The 14,589-nt window shown below is 32.0% G+C and overlaps 2 protein-coding genes across 2 annotated transcripts; both read left to right on the forward strand.

Moving 5' to 3' along the window:
• Window positions 1-8,333: 8,333 nt before the first annotated feature.
• On the forward strand, window positions 8,334-9,909 carry LOC124932435 (alkane hydroxylase MAH1-like). The gene has a single exon (XM_047473062.1). It carries the CDS (start codon window positions 8,334-8,336, stop codon window positions 9,879-9,881), a length of 1,548 nt encoding a protein of 515 aa, XP_047329018.1. The 3' UTR covers window positions 9,882-9,909.
• A 1,714-nt stretch (window positions 9,910-11,623) lies between these two features.
• Window positions 11,624-13,552, forward strand: LOC124928881 (alkane hydroxylase MAH1-like). Its single transcript, XM_047469129.1, has one exon. The coding sequence runs from the start codon at window positions 11,783-11,785 to the stop codon at window positions 13,406-13,408; it is 1,626 nt and encodes a 541-aa protein (XP_047325085.1). The 5' UTR covers window positions 11,624-11,782; the 3' UTR covers window positions 13,409-13,552.
• Window positions 13,553-14,589: the final 1,037 nt, after the last annotated feature.

The following is a 14,589-nucleotide window of genomic DNA, read 5'->3' on the forward strand; positions in this document are numbered from 1 at the left end:
TTGCATTTTGGCATTTTGTCGAGTAATAGAGTCGTGTGTTTTGAATCCAAGACCCACTAACAGCAATTGAAGATCAGATAGAACACTATATATTTTTTAGTTCACGTTTTATTGACGTGTATATAATGTTCTTTTAGTTTTCTTAAGTTTTGATTTATATATTGGGATATTTGAGAATAATTAATATTGTGACTTCATTATAAATTTTTTATTGGGTTTGATTTCAAAATAATTTTGTTTCCTTCGTATAATTAAATGCGTATAATGGAATAATTTTATTATTTAAAAGTAACATCACACAATATATATATATATATATATATATATATATATATATATTGGCTAGAAAATTTGAAAAACTCATGATGGACGACGCATTGTATAAAGTACAATTCATCTATCAAAACTAAAAATTAGGAAATTGGTAAATTTGATCAGTTATATTTAATGCATACTTATTCCAATTAAATTGATCAAATTCATTATTCAAATTATTTTATTTGTTAATATAAATTTGATTGGATATGGTTTGATTTTTTTTATTTTTATTATTATTATAATATATATATATATATATATATATATATATATATATATATATATATATATATATATATATATATATAAATTATATATTATATTTATATGCTGCTAATTAATAATCTCATCTTCATTTTGTTTTTTACTTTATATATTAAAATACATTTTTTATATGCTCTCATCTTTATTTTTGTTATTAATTTTTATCTAGTAATTTGAGATTTGTTTTTTCAAAAACAAAATAATAAATTAGTGTTGCATCTCCTTTAAAATCCAAAAAAAGAATTAATTATTCAATCAAATAAATATTCAATAATATAAAGAGCTAAAATATATTATTATTATTGTTTACCTAGCAAAATTATATTATTGTTTAGAATTGGCAAAAAAAAATATATTCTTTAGATAATTTCAATTAAATTCATTTAATCTCAAATCGAACTTACCAAATTTGAACAAAACCAAAATAAATTATCCAAATTTAATTTAGATTAATAAGTTAAATACTGGGTCCTAATCAAAAAAAAAAAAAAAAAAAATTAAGCCATTTTGATTTTGATGTACTTTTAAAGCAACCAACTTATAATTCCACAAGTATTATTGTAATAATTGTATGTTACAAGAATTTCACGCTATGGGTCTTCTTGATAATGTGACAACATAACAGATGGTTAATTGGTTATCTGAAATCAAATTGATTAGCATTATTTGAGGATGAATTACCCTGGGTGATTATGAAGTTAATTAGATCTAAAGTAGAAATAAACGTATAATAATATTGAAACACAAAAGAGAAAAGAATTGTTGGTCTGCTCCAATCCGAAATCCCTCCTTATTATATCGCCCACTTACACAAAATGTTACCGACTATTACAACATTGCCTCGTGTTTTTATTTCCAAACCTTAATAGGCTCGGGATTAATTATGTACTTCGGTTTGGTCCATGTCATAATCGTTTTCTATATATCCACCAGTTTCTGAAACGTATTTCTTTCATCCACTTCATGAAAGTAATGCTACAATTGGATACATTTATTTCTTCTAATAGTCCAAGAGGGTTGTTTTCCTAAGTGAGTAAGCTAGAGATATTGAATGAAAAGTAATGCTAATTATATTTATATTCAATTTATGACTTACTTTATGATCAATTTCAGAAAAAAATATTATTAATATTATATTAATACACTGCTCTTCTTTTTTCATATTAACTTAAAACTAATTAATTAACATGACTTAAGTCGAAATCAAAATATATACACTACCAAATTCTTTTGATATTTCTTTTACATGTTATATTTTTCTTAACATTTATATAGATATTTTTTAGATTACAAAGTACTAAATTTCTATCATTTATAATTTTTAAATATATACATTTTATATATTAATTTCATTATTTAAGATATTTTTATACACAAATATATTTTCCTCTAAATACATATATTAATTTACACAAAGTTATTACAATAATTTATTTAATAATCTCATAAGATAAAATAATAAAACACTCATATTCAATTTGCTTTAGTGCAGTTCTGTGTTTGAAGTGGTTTCATCTCATTTCTAGAATATGAAGAAGAACTGTATGTTTCTGTCTTAAGAACGGTTGTTATGTGTGTGATGATAGATCAGGTATTTGAATGTTTCAAGAACTATCTTAAGAACTGTGATCTTAAGAACTGGTTTCATTTCAATTTGTTTCATTTTTGTATTTGAATGTTGATGTGATGATAGATCAGATTAGAAAAGAAATTCCTTGGTGTTATGTGTGTCAATTTTCTGTTACTACTTATTACAAAGGGGTATCTTTTCATTTATTTGATATAGAAAACCTAAGAAATACAACATCTTTAGGAATGCATTTGAAACAGATTATTTGGTATCCTTCCATTTATTTTATACAAATTTTTTCTATATGCATGTTTTATGCTTAAATCATGGCTGCTTATATTTATGCATGTTTTATCATGCTAGGTTATATGTTTAATATGTTTTATTATGCTATATTTGCTATATGATTGTGGTAGTCGCTTTTGATTTTTATATATTTTATTCTTTGAAGTTTGAAGACTCTCTATCGTTAATTGAAGTTGTTGCTGTTGCTACTTCTACCGCCGTTGTCTTTCGTCGATATACAGGTTAGTCGATATATGTATGTTATTGCATTATTGGATTGTATGATAGGTTATTGAATTGTATGTTGATTAGGTTATGATAGGATTATTTGTATGTTAGGTTATTGAATTGTATGTTAGGTTATTGAATTGTATGTTGATTAGGTTATGATAGGATTATTTGTATGTTATGTTATTGAATTGTATGTTAGGTTATTGAATTGTATGTTGATTAGGTTGTGATAGGATTATTTGTATGTTATGTTATTGAATTGTATGTTAGGTTATTGGATTGTATGTTGATTAGGTTATGATAGGATTATTTGTATGTTAGGTTATTGAATTGTATGTTGATTAGGTTATGATAGGATTATTTGTATGTTAGGTTATTGAATTGTATGTTGATTAGGTTATGATAGTTGATTGAATTATATGTTAAATAATTGGAATAGTTAGGTTTATGATTCATTAAGAAATAAAAAAACTTTATTTGAAATAATAATATTTTGTCTAGTCCTAATGAAAGTTCCTGACAAAACATGAATGACTATATTTCGTACTGATCCAAAATATATCGAGGGGGTTGACAAGTTCATAGAATTTGCTGAAAAATCCACGGGTAGATCTTCAATTGCATGTCCTTGTGTAAAATGTGCAAATCGAGTATATGAGAATAAAATTGTCGTTAAAACATCTGATTGTATTCGGAATCAGACAAAACTATGATTTTTGGTATTTTCACGGGGAAAAGAGAATTGAACATGATAGTGTAATTGCTGCTAGTGAGAGTGATGAAGATGAATCAAATGATGAGCTTGTAGAAGAATCGATGAATGTACAACAAAATAACGAGACTAATATCATCGACGGACCTATTGACGTTTGTGAGGATCACCTAATGGAAGATATTATTGCTGATTTGTACCCTAATGACAATGATCATTCTAGTGAAAATGACCATCCCGTTGATGATGCTAAGGAATTTTACAAATTATTGGATGATTCGAAACTACCTTTGTACGAAGGTTCTCGCATTTCCAAAGCCTCATCTCTTCTTAAACTTCTTCACATAAAAAATGTAGGCCAGTGGATAAACATGTCATTTGATTTATTGTTGGGATTATTGACGGATGAAATTCTACTAGTTCCTAATCAGTTGCCAAAATCGTATTATGAGTGCAAGAAATTCATTACAGACATGGGTATATCGTACGAAAAAATTGATGCGTGTAAGAATGATTGTATGCTTTTTCGTAAACAACATAAGGATTTGCAGAATTGTAAAGTTTGTGGGCTGTCTAGATGTAAAATCAATCAATCTAGTAGTGCAATTCGGAAAAAAAAAATGAATGGCAAGTTTATTCCCAATAAGGTGTTGTGGTATTTTCCATTAAAACCAAGGTTGCAAAGACTTTTTATGTGTTCCAAAACCGCTCCAATGATGACTTGGCATAAAGATAAAATTTTCGAAGATGATGTGTTGAGGCATCCGGCTAATTCAATGACGTGGAAGACCTTTGATAACTTGTATCTAGATTTTGCTGCAGACCCTCGAAATGTGCGACTTTCTTTGGCAAGTGACGAATTTCAACCATTTGCTAACGGGAAAACATCGTACAACATTTGGCCAGTAATTCTCATCCCTTATATTGTCGCTCCGACTATATGTATGAAACCATCAACTTTCTTCTGTCCATGTTAATTCCAGGACCAAAGAGTCTGGGAGATTGCATTGACGTATTTCTTGAGCCACTTATTGAAGAGTTGATGGAATTGTGGCATACCGGTGTGAAGACATACGATGCAAGCAGAAAACATTTTTTTAACTTGCGGGAAGCTCTTATGTGGACTATTAATGATTTCCCCGCATATGCAAACTTGTCTAGATGGAGTACAAAGGGGAAATTTGCATGTCCATCTTGTAATCAGAACACGGCATCATTGAGGTTGACAAATTACCAGAAGGAGTCTTACACTATTACATGAGTCATCGACGATTCCTCCCGCCTAATCATCGTTGGCGCAAAGAGACCGATACGTTTGATGGGCGTACTGAGCATAGAGGTCTTCCTGTTCTACTATCGGGTTCCGAAATTCAATTGCAAGCACGAGATCTAAAGGAAATTTGTTTGACAAAGTACATGCCCAAGAAAACGAAAGTTATTCATGAATCCCGGGGTGATAACTGGAACAAATTTAGTATATTTTTCCAATTACCTTATTGGAAATCGTTGATGTTGAGACATAACTTGGATGCCATGCATATTGAGAAGAATATATGTGATAGTTTGTTGAGAACTTTAATAAATTTCAAAGAAAAGACCAAGGATATGATTAAAGCGAGAAAAGATTTGGTCATATTGAACATAAAGCATTCCCTACTTAATATCTAATCGTTGAGGTTGATGGTGTTCTTCGGTGTCCAGCAGCCCCTTATACACTAACAGCAGAACACAAGAAACGATTATGCCAATTTCTTACAGATGTTAAAATGCCGGACGGTTTTTATTCAAATATTAGCGTATGTGTAAACATAGATGACAAAAAAATATCAGGATTGAAGAGTCACGATTGTCACATTTTATTAAGTATCTCATTCCACTAGCTACACGTGGCCTACTTCCCAATGATGTGTATGATGCTGTTGTGAATTTGTCAAGATTTTTTCTGTTGCTTTGCCAAAAAAGTTTACAACGCGATCTATTAGAAAAACTACAGGACGACATTGTTTTGACACTTTGTAAACTCGAGAAGATCTTTCCACCTTCTTTTTTTGATATAATGATGCACTTGCCAGTTCATTTAGCTTTTGAGACTTACCTTGGAGGGTTTTTGTCCAGTATCGATGGATGTATACAGTTGAACAGTATATGAGCACACTAAAGAAATACCTAAGGAACAGGAACTCTCCAGAAGGTTCAATTAGCGAGAGTTACTTTTTGAATGAGAGTATGAGCATGTGTGCCCGATATTTGGAGGATCAAGAATCAAGAGATGCCTCGATACAAACTAGTACAACATTGTTCATATTCTTTGCTATCAGTAACGGTGTTGGATAGCCGTTACTAATGATTCGTAACTATCTGTAACGTATGTGTCTATAGCGAAACGTAATGGCATTATGTGTCGTTACTGAAGATGAATAATAACGACTTTTAGTGCTTTCTGCAACAGTGTTAGCCCTTAGTGATGTCTGTTTTTTTACTAGTGATAATATTAAAATAATTGCATTTCAATTCTCAACAATCAGATATCGTAATTAGATAATACAATAGTCTTGATTTTTATGAATGAAAATGAATGAGGACAAAGGAAAAATATACTCGTGAGTGAGAAGAGATAAACATCTTTGAACAAGTGTTTCATATTAGGACGTTTTGTTTAATTGCTTACTTCTAATAACTTATTTTTAACTAATGATTATTAAAATTTCACATTTTTTAAATCTAATTTAACTTGTAAATAAATTAAGTCGAATTAAACGTATGATTTTTAGTTGTTTAAAAATTATTTTTGTCACATAAATTACGTTAGTAAATTAATACAAAATATATTATATTATTAATTAAGTGGTATAAATAATAAAAAGTAATAAATTTTAATACTAAAAGATATTTTTAGGAAAACACTGTTTTTTATAATTATAAAATATTCATTTGGTGACAAAATCTTTTATATATTTATAATTATGTGAAATATCTATAAATTAGTTAAAAATTGTGCATGTTAGTTCTTATCTAATAACAAAGTATGTGCGTACCAGTTAAATAATTTTTGTTATCTTATTAAATTTTTTATTATTTAATTGTAGATTATAATATATTATACTTATATATTATTTTATATAGTACATTTATATTTTTTTTATTTGTCATTGAAATTATTTAATTAGTTTTTACATGTTATTTTGGATCCTATAAAGTAAACATTTCATTTTTTTTATATTTGATGGGTATATACATCCACATTTTACATCATAAGTTTATAATTAAATTTAGGTCTATTAAAATAAAATAAAAGTAGTAAATAGATTTTGTTTATTGCAGAGAAAACAATTATTGAACGCAAAGTCAAACGAAGCCTAAGCGCAACTTAGACCCAAACCAAATTAGTCTTCCAGAAATGATGGAAAAGGACATAAGAGAATTTGATTGTGTGTTTTCGATGGATTTTGGAGCCTCATGAAGCACGAGGCAGCAACGAAATATACAAAGAAGAAAGGAAAGAGTAGGCAAAAAGGAAAAGGGAACCAAGACAAATCGACCATTTATTTTCCTACTATCGGTAACATTAGACTTATTTCTCGCTAATAGATACAACATTTTATTTGATTTAATTACGATTTAGATTTACAATCAGGATATAGACCCATATTTTAAGAACAGAATGATATAAAATTAGACATTGTTTATGTTTGAATTATCTTTAGTTAAATGCATTATGATTGGATAGATAAATAAAATGTAAAATTATACTCTTTTAATTGATCAAAAGTTTAAAATAGATACAGTAACGTGACAGGTACGTGAGACATAATGCAAAATACCGAATCAAGAACAAAATCTCTAAAATGCGTTTGAGCACGCAAAATATTTTCTTTTCTAATTTCTCGACTAGTAAATTAGGCAGTGGCTCTAAAAAATAAAAGTTAGTTTAAATTGGCATTTTAAAATGCACTCTAGTCAAGTCTACCATTTGATTGATCGTCTACTCAAGGCTCGAGAGGAATGTGAGTTATAAGACACGACGATCGAGTAACAAAAATCCCTTTTCGGTAAGGATCGATTTTTGGCGTTACATGTGTTTCCTACTTTCTTTTTTTATGCTTTCATTAACATCATTGATTGAAATAAAATTTCATTAAATTATATACTTGGGGTAGTAAGTCGATATTAAACTTCTTGCAAATTATTTAATTGTATGATCTAAGAATATTGACAAGAAGTAATATATATAATGATCAAATTAGTTAATTTATTATAACAAATATATATATATTAGATTATTTTCAAATATATTTTTAGTGTGTAATTAACCTCCTTAAATAGTTCAAATGATTCCTCTTTAAATACTAATGTTTCGTATTTGATTTATTTTATTAAAAACGCTTTAGAACAAAAATAAAAGATCTGGTAGATTACTGCTAACCTACTAGATAATAAGTAATATATATATTTATAAATATACATAATATTGTATTTTAAATATTATCTATATATAGATATAAACATAAAAGTCAATTAAATGAGCACAAATGTCTTAATGACAACAAAAATTAATGCACGATTTCTTGTATAAATTATGCATTATTTAAGAATAGAAAGCGATGTATAACAAAATGACAGTTTTGAAAATCGTAAAAAAATGATCTTATCCGAACAATAAGCAAAATATCAAAATCTGAACCAAAAAAGGAAGAATTAACTTTAATTAGCTAGAATATTAAGATAAAAATTACCTTTAAATTAGCTAATATGTAATGAAATACAATTCCAAAAAGGGCTAAAATAGTAATGAGGATTACGTACCATAATTCCTTATATCGAATCTCCTTTGATCGAAGACTGATAAAAAATACAAATAAACAATATTATTCATCCTTTTTCTTAGCCTTCATTATATAGTGATCGAAGACTGATCAAAGTTGTTCATCCTATTACAAACAATTAACAATCATCATGGCGTTTCTAAGCCCTTTCGAGATGATCTTGGCCATTCTCGGGTTTTTCATTGTCTTCTTCTATTCTTTTCGAAGAACCGATTCCTTCCCGACAAATTGGCCTTTCTTAGGGATGTTGCCCGGTCTTCTAGCGTTTGTTGATAGTATCCACGAACGCACGGCTAACCTTCTTGGATTAACCGGAGGCACGTTCGTGTTCAAAGGCCCTTGGTTTATCAACATGGACATGGTGAACACGGCCGATCCTGCCAATGTTCACCATATCATGAGTTCCAACTTTTCTAATTTCCCTAAAGGTCCCGAATTTCTCAAAATATTTGATGTCTTGGGAGATGGTATTTTCAATTCCGACGAGGAAATGTGGAAACGACAGAGGAAGTTGGCTCGAGTGCTCATCAACCACAACCGGTTCAAAAAATATCTCTTTGATACGAGTAGGAAGAAAGTCTCGGATGGGATCGTTGTGTTTCTCAAGAATGCGGCAAAACTAGGTCTTGTGGTCGACTTGCAAGACATGTTTCAAAGGTATACTTTCGATACTACTTGTGTTTTGATCACGGGCTATGACCCCGGTTGCTTATCAACCGATCTTCCCGAGGTCCCGTTTGCCACGGCGCTTGATAACGCGGAGGAAGCGATATTCCGACGCCATGTTATTCCCAAATCTATTTGGAAGCTACAAAAGCTATTCAACGTTGGATACGAAAAGAAACTAAAGGAAGCTTGGGTTACATTAGATGAAATTACAAACAAGTACATAACTATGAAACGAGAAGAGCTCGAGAAGAAAAAAGGAAATATTGCATCAATCGAAAAAGAAGAAGAAGAAGACGAGGGAGCGGATTTGTTGACGTCGTACATGAATGAAGACGAAACAACATCTGTGGGGCTAGAACCAGACGACAAGTTCCTCCGAGACACAATCATTAATCTCATGTTAGCCGGAAGGGACACGACAAGCTCAGCATTGACCTGGTTTATCTGGATGGTCTCCCAACATCCTAAAATCGCAAAGAGAATCCGCGAAGAGCTAACAACAATCCTAAACCCTAAAGATGTCGAAAGACAACATTTGTTCACGATAGATGAGGTGAGCAAGCTTCCTTATCTGCATGGCGCGTTGTGCGAGGCATTGCGACTTTATCCTCCTGTTCCCATACAACACAAAGAGCCGATACAACCGGACACACTTCCAAGTGGAATCAAAGTCAAACCGGGCATGAAGATCGTGATCTCTATGTATGCAATGGGGAGGATGAAATTCATATGGGGGGACGATTGTTTGGAATTCAAACCGGAGAGGTGGTTCACGGAGAAGGGTACGATCAAGCACGAGCCATCGTATAAATTCTTCGCATTCAACGCAGGGCCGAGGACTTGCCTAGGGAAGGACGTCGCGTTCACTCAGATGAAGACAGTGGGTGCCACCATTATCCATAATTTCAGTGTCGAGGTCATCGAAGGTCATGTGGTCGAGCCTAACGTGTCCATAATTCTCTATATGAAACATGGCCTTAAAGCTAGGATCAGCCAGAGGTGGTCTTGATTAATGTTTCTAATTAGTTCATAATTTCTCATTTGCAATAAATTGTTGTTAATTTAGATACTTTTTAATTATATATAGCAAAAGATGAAGATCATAATAAATAAGGACAATTTTAATCTTATGGTAAAAGATTAGATATATTAAGTAGACTATCTCTTAGTGAATAATTTTATCATTAAGAAATGCTGTTATGTACATTAAGATATAGATAACTTAATTTTTAGTTTATTCTTGTTTTGGATTTTTTTTAAAAATTAATTCAAGATTATCTGTATTTGAACTATTCTTGAAAAAGCAATCAAAGCATACAAGTTTTAATTCTCTTCTTCACAAAATTAAAATTTGCAAGATTTACTTCGAATGAATTTTTTCAAAAAATCACATACAAATCAATCATATTACATGAACTTAATATTAAAATACTTCTTTTCTTCTTTTATAAAAAAAAAATATTTATTGTTATATAATATATAATATAATTTAAGAAATCACTTTTTCAAAACTTCTACTAAATAGATTATTTAAATAAGAGTAGTGATAAAGGAAGAAAAAAAAAATAACGTGGTGAAAAATTAAAAAAATTTACCAAAATTATTTTATGTTAGTATTTATTTTCTTTTAAGTTTTTAGTTAATGCCCCATGTGCCAATTACTAGGTTTACTCATGTCTGAGAGACTGTCTGAGAGACTGATGATTCATGACCTAGACTTTAGGTCTTACCCCATGTGCTATTGTATAAATTGCACGGCACAAAAATTATGTGGTGTTTATATGGCCATATATATTCAGTATTGTGAATTCTATCCGTACATCTCTCCTTTAAGATTTTTCATGAGTAATGACATGAATTGATTTGTAGAAAATGATTCTTTCCAATTTGAGTTTCAGTTTGATTTTAAGCATGTTTAGTTTTGGGTTATTTGGGAGTTTATTGATTTTTTTAGAAAAATATTGTTTAATAAAAAAAATTAAGTTGTTTGAGTTTTTAACGAGAGTAATATTTGTTGTATTTAAAATTTTAAATAAATTCAAAATATTTTAATTAATATATTAAATAATTTAAAGATGGAAAAGAAATAAGATATTGATAAGTTGTTATAATACTAGAATTCAACTTGATCCAATCAATAAACAAAAATAAGTGGATATTCCCGTATTTAACGAGGTTTTTGGCTTCAACATGTTCTGTTCGCCGGGTTATATTGGTTGAATGCGATTGCGGACTTATGTTTAACCTCTCAATATTAGTCGCAGCTTAAAGAAGAAGCCAAACTCAACTCTTATAGTTATATTTGTTTTTTTTTAATTATTTATACATTAAAAGAGAAAAGTTTGAATACTCTAACTAGATTAACTTGAAAAAATATATTTTTTTTTCCTTAAAATATATGCAATTAGGTTGGCTTTTAAGAAAGTGGACTACTAACTAGATTGATTTGAAAATAATTTTTTTTTCCTTAAAATGTATGCAATTAGGTTGGCTTTTAAGAGAGGTCCACATGCATGCATGCATGCATGCATGTGTAAAGTTTATGGTTTTTTTTTTTTACTTTGGTGAGAAAAAAACAAAACAACTAATGGCAATATTAGTTGGTGGGTCATCTACTCAACCATATAGACATAAATGCACACAGTTACCTTAAATTTAATGTTTTTAAGGTCCCTTGGTGGCGGTTAACATATATAAATCCAATTTATCCTATTGTAAGCTAATTTGAAGACATCTAGAAGTACTCTAAGATCAAGCGGTTCACTTTTCTTTTTTTAAATCCTAGAAATCTATTGAACAAGCATGCACCTTCAGTGCAGGTGATCAGTGCTACTTCATTATAAATAAAGTGACTAACTCTCACTATACTCACACTCTTATCTACTGTTCTTCGTTATACTTAAAATAAGTATGGCTCTTTTGCTTACCAGCTCCTTGGAGATCCTAATGGGGGTTCTCCTCCTCCTCTTAGCGCTCTTTCTTCGTAAGAACGCTCGTAAATTTCATGACGATCGAATCCCTGTCGAATGGCCAATACTCGGAATGTTGCCAGGTCTTTTCCAGGAGGTTCATCGTATCCACGACCGGTGCGTGGAAGTGTTCACGGCCTCCGGAGGGACGTTCTTGTTCAAGGGACCGCGTCTCGCGCGACTTGACATGCTAGCCACGGCGGATCCGGCTAACATCCATTACATCATGAGCTCCAACTTTCATAACTTCCCTAAAGGTCCTCTTTTCCTCAAGATGTTCGATTTTCTCGGGGGAGGAATATTCAACTCGGATTACGATGACTGGAGATTCCAGAGGAAACTAGCCCGGTTACTCCTCACGCACCGCCGGTTCAACCGGTTCTTGGCAAAGACGAGTTTTGACAAAGTCGAGAACGGATTGATCCCGATTCTTGAGATGACGGCTGCTCGTGGATCGGTTGTTGACCTGCAGGATGTGTTTCAAAGGTTGACTTTCGACACGACGTGCACTTTGGTCACTGGTTACGACCCCGGATGTCTGTCGCCGAGCATGCCTGATGTGCCGTTCTCGAAGGCCATGGACGACGCGGAGGAGGCGGTTTTTCTCCGGCACGTCGTGCCTGAGTCGGTTTGGCGGTTCGAGAGGTGGGTCGGGATCGGACCGGAGAGGAAGTTGAAGGAGGCGTGTCGCGTACTCGATAGCGTAATCGGGAGATACATAGCGATGAAACGAGAAGCGCTCGGCGAAAGGAACGTCAATAAAGGAGGAGGAGGAGGAGGAGAAGAGAAAGAAGGAGGAGTGGATCTCCTTACGTCATACCTACTCCAAGACGACGAGACGATGGAAAACGTGGGATTAACGAATCCCGACGACAAGTTTCTCCGGGACACGATCCTTAACCTAATGATCGCCGGGCGAGACACCACCAGCTCGGCGTTGACATGGTTCATATGGCTCGTATCGAACCACCCGGATATTCAAACCAAGATTCGGGACGAGCTCGAATCGGTGTTACCGGTAGACGAGAAGAAGCAGGAAAGTAGAAAATGGCATATTTTCAAGGCAGACGAGCTTAACAAACTAACATACCTTCACGCGGCTATGTGTGAATCGTTAAGGCTATACCCGCCGGTTCCATTCGAACACAAGGAGGCTGCCAAACCGGATATCCTCCCTAGCGGACACAAAGTGGACCCGAACGTTAAGGTTCTAATATCGCTGTACGCGATGGGAAGAATGGAGTTCATATGGGGAGAAGATTGTTCAAAGTTCAAACCGGAGAGATGGATTTCTGAGAAAGGGACGATAAAACACGAACCGTCTTACAAGTTCATGGCGTTTAATGCGGGTCCGAGGACATGTTTGGGTAAGGAAGTAGCGTTCACACAAATGAAAGTGGTAGCTTCGGCCATAATTCACAACTATGAAATCGAGACTGTAAAGGGTCATAATGTGGAGCCCAACTGTTCTATTATCCTTTACATGAAACACGGTTTTAAAGTTAAAGTCTCAAGGAGATCGATCGATCGATCAAACTGCAAGCTAGAACACAAGACAGTCGTCTGAGACAGATCGATGCACGATCATTCGCTTTAATTAAACACTCAATGCATGCATTTGTTTCAATGTTTATATATAATTAAATAACACCATCATCATCATCATCTTGAAGAATAAAAACTCTACCATCAAATCAAATCAAATCAAATCCTGATTTCTGTTTGTATTTATAATTAGTATCTTCAATTCTTCTGTTTACGTACAAAGTGTTGTAATGTAATAAAGTGGAAATTTATGCTTGTTTCTCCTAAAAAAATCAATTTAAATAATTAACAAATATATTTTTGTATATATTAATTGCTCGTACTGGCGGAACTTGACAAAAGAACATTCAAAACGGTCACTTATCTTCTTGAGGAAAGTTTAAGAAGAAGTACAAGAAGAGGTCAAGGAGACCCATTGGATTCCGGTTCTAGTACTGGAGTTTGAGCGACTTATTCATAAACAAACTATTAGGACCGGGACTCAGACGCTCAAAATTACAAAGAGGCGTTGAGATGGCTTCATATCTGTCTTTTGGATTTTTACGTTGTCGCAAATGTACAGATCCGAGTCTTCTGTGTAATTTGGCCGGAATTCAATAAGTTAGGCCAGAAACCGTCCATGGCTATTGGTATACGTTGATTGGGACGTCTAAAAAATCGATACTTACACTATGCATCTTTGTCCCTATAATTTTTTTTTAGTGAATTGTCTAGTTGAAAAGAAATCATAAAATATTTAACAATTCATGCATTAATTATTCACAATGTTATTATCCTTACGATTTCAAAGATTAGATCCGAGAAATCTATTATTCCGCGTAGATACCTTATTACTTTACTTGAAAACCTTTGAGACAATTAATTATATTTGTGTTTTAATTTAATTTTTTTATCTGAATTCTTTTTTTTCATGTTAAGTTTTTTTTAATGCTTAAATAATTTTTAATTAAATAAAATATTAAAAAATATATCAAACTTGCTAGAATTTGAGGTTTGGTCAATGAGGTAGAACAAAATTGTTAATGGAAAGTTAATTGAAAAACATTTAAAAAAACTGATGGAGGATGTTAAAACGAGAAAATTGAATATTTTAAGTTATATATATAGGGATATAATTATGATCGAACAATATACATTAAAATCTTGAATTGTGCATGTTTGAATGTGTTTGTTGTGCTGTTAATTTTGTGATTTTTCTAATTA

The sequence above is a fragment of the Impatiens glandulifera genome, chromosome 3 (genome assembly GCF_907164915.1).
Source record: "Impatiens glandulifera chromosome 3, dImpGla2.1, whole genome shotgun sequence".
Classification (NCBI taxonomy): Eukaryota; Viridiplantae; Streptophyta; class Magnoliopsida; order Ericales; family Balsaminaceae; genus Impatiens; species Impatiens glandulifera.

Excerpts from the sequence above, each read along its gene's own strand:
- LOC124932435 (XM_047473062.1), top strand. The coding sequence starts at position 8,334 with ATGGCGTTTCTAAGCCCTTTCGAGATGATCTTGGCCATTCTCGGGTTT.
- LOC124928881 (XM_047469129.1), top strand. The coding sequence starts at position 11,783 with ATGGCTCTTTTGCTTACCAGCTCCTTGGAGATCCTAATGGGGGTTCTC.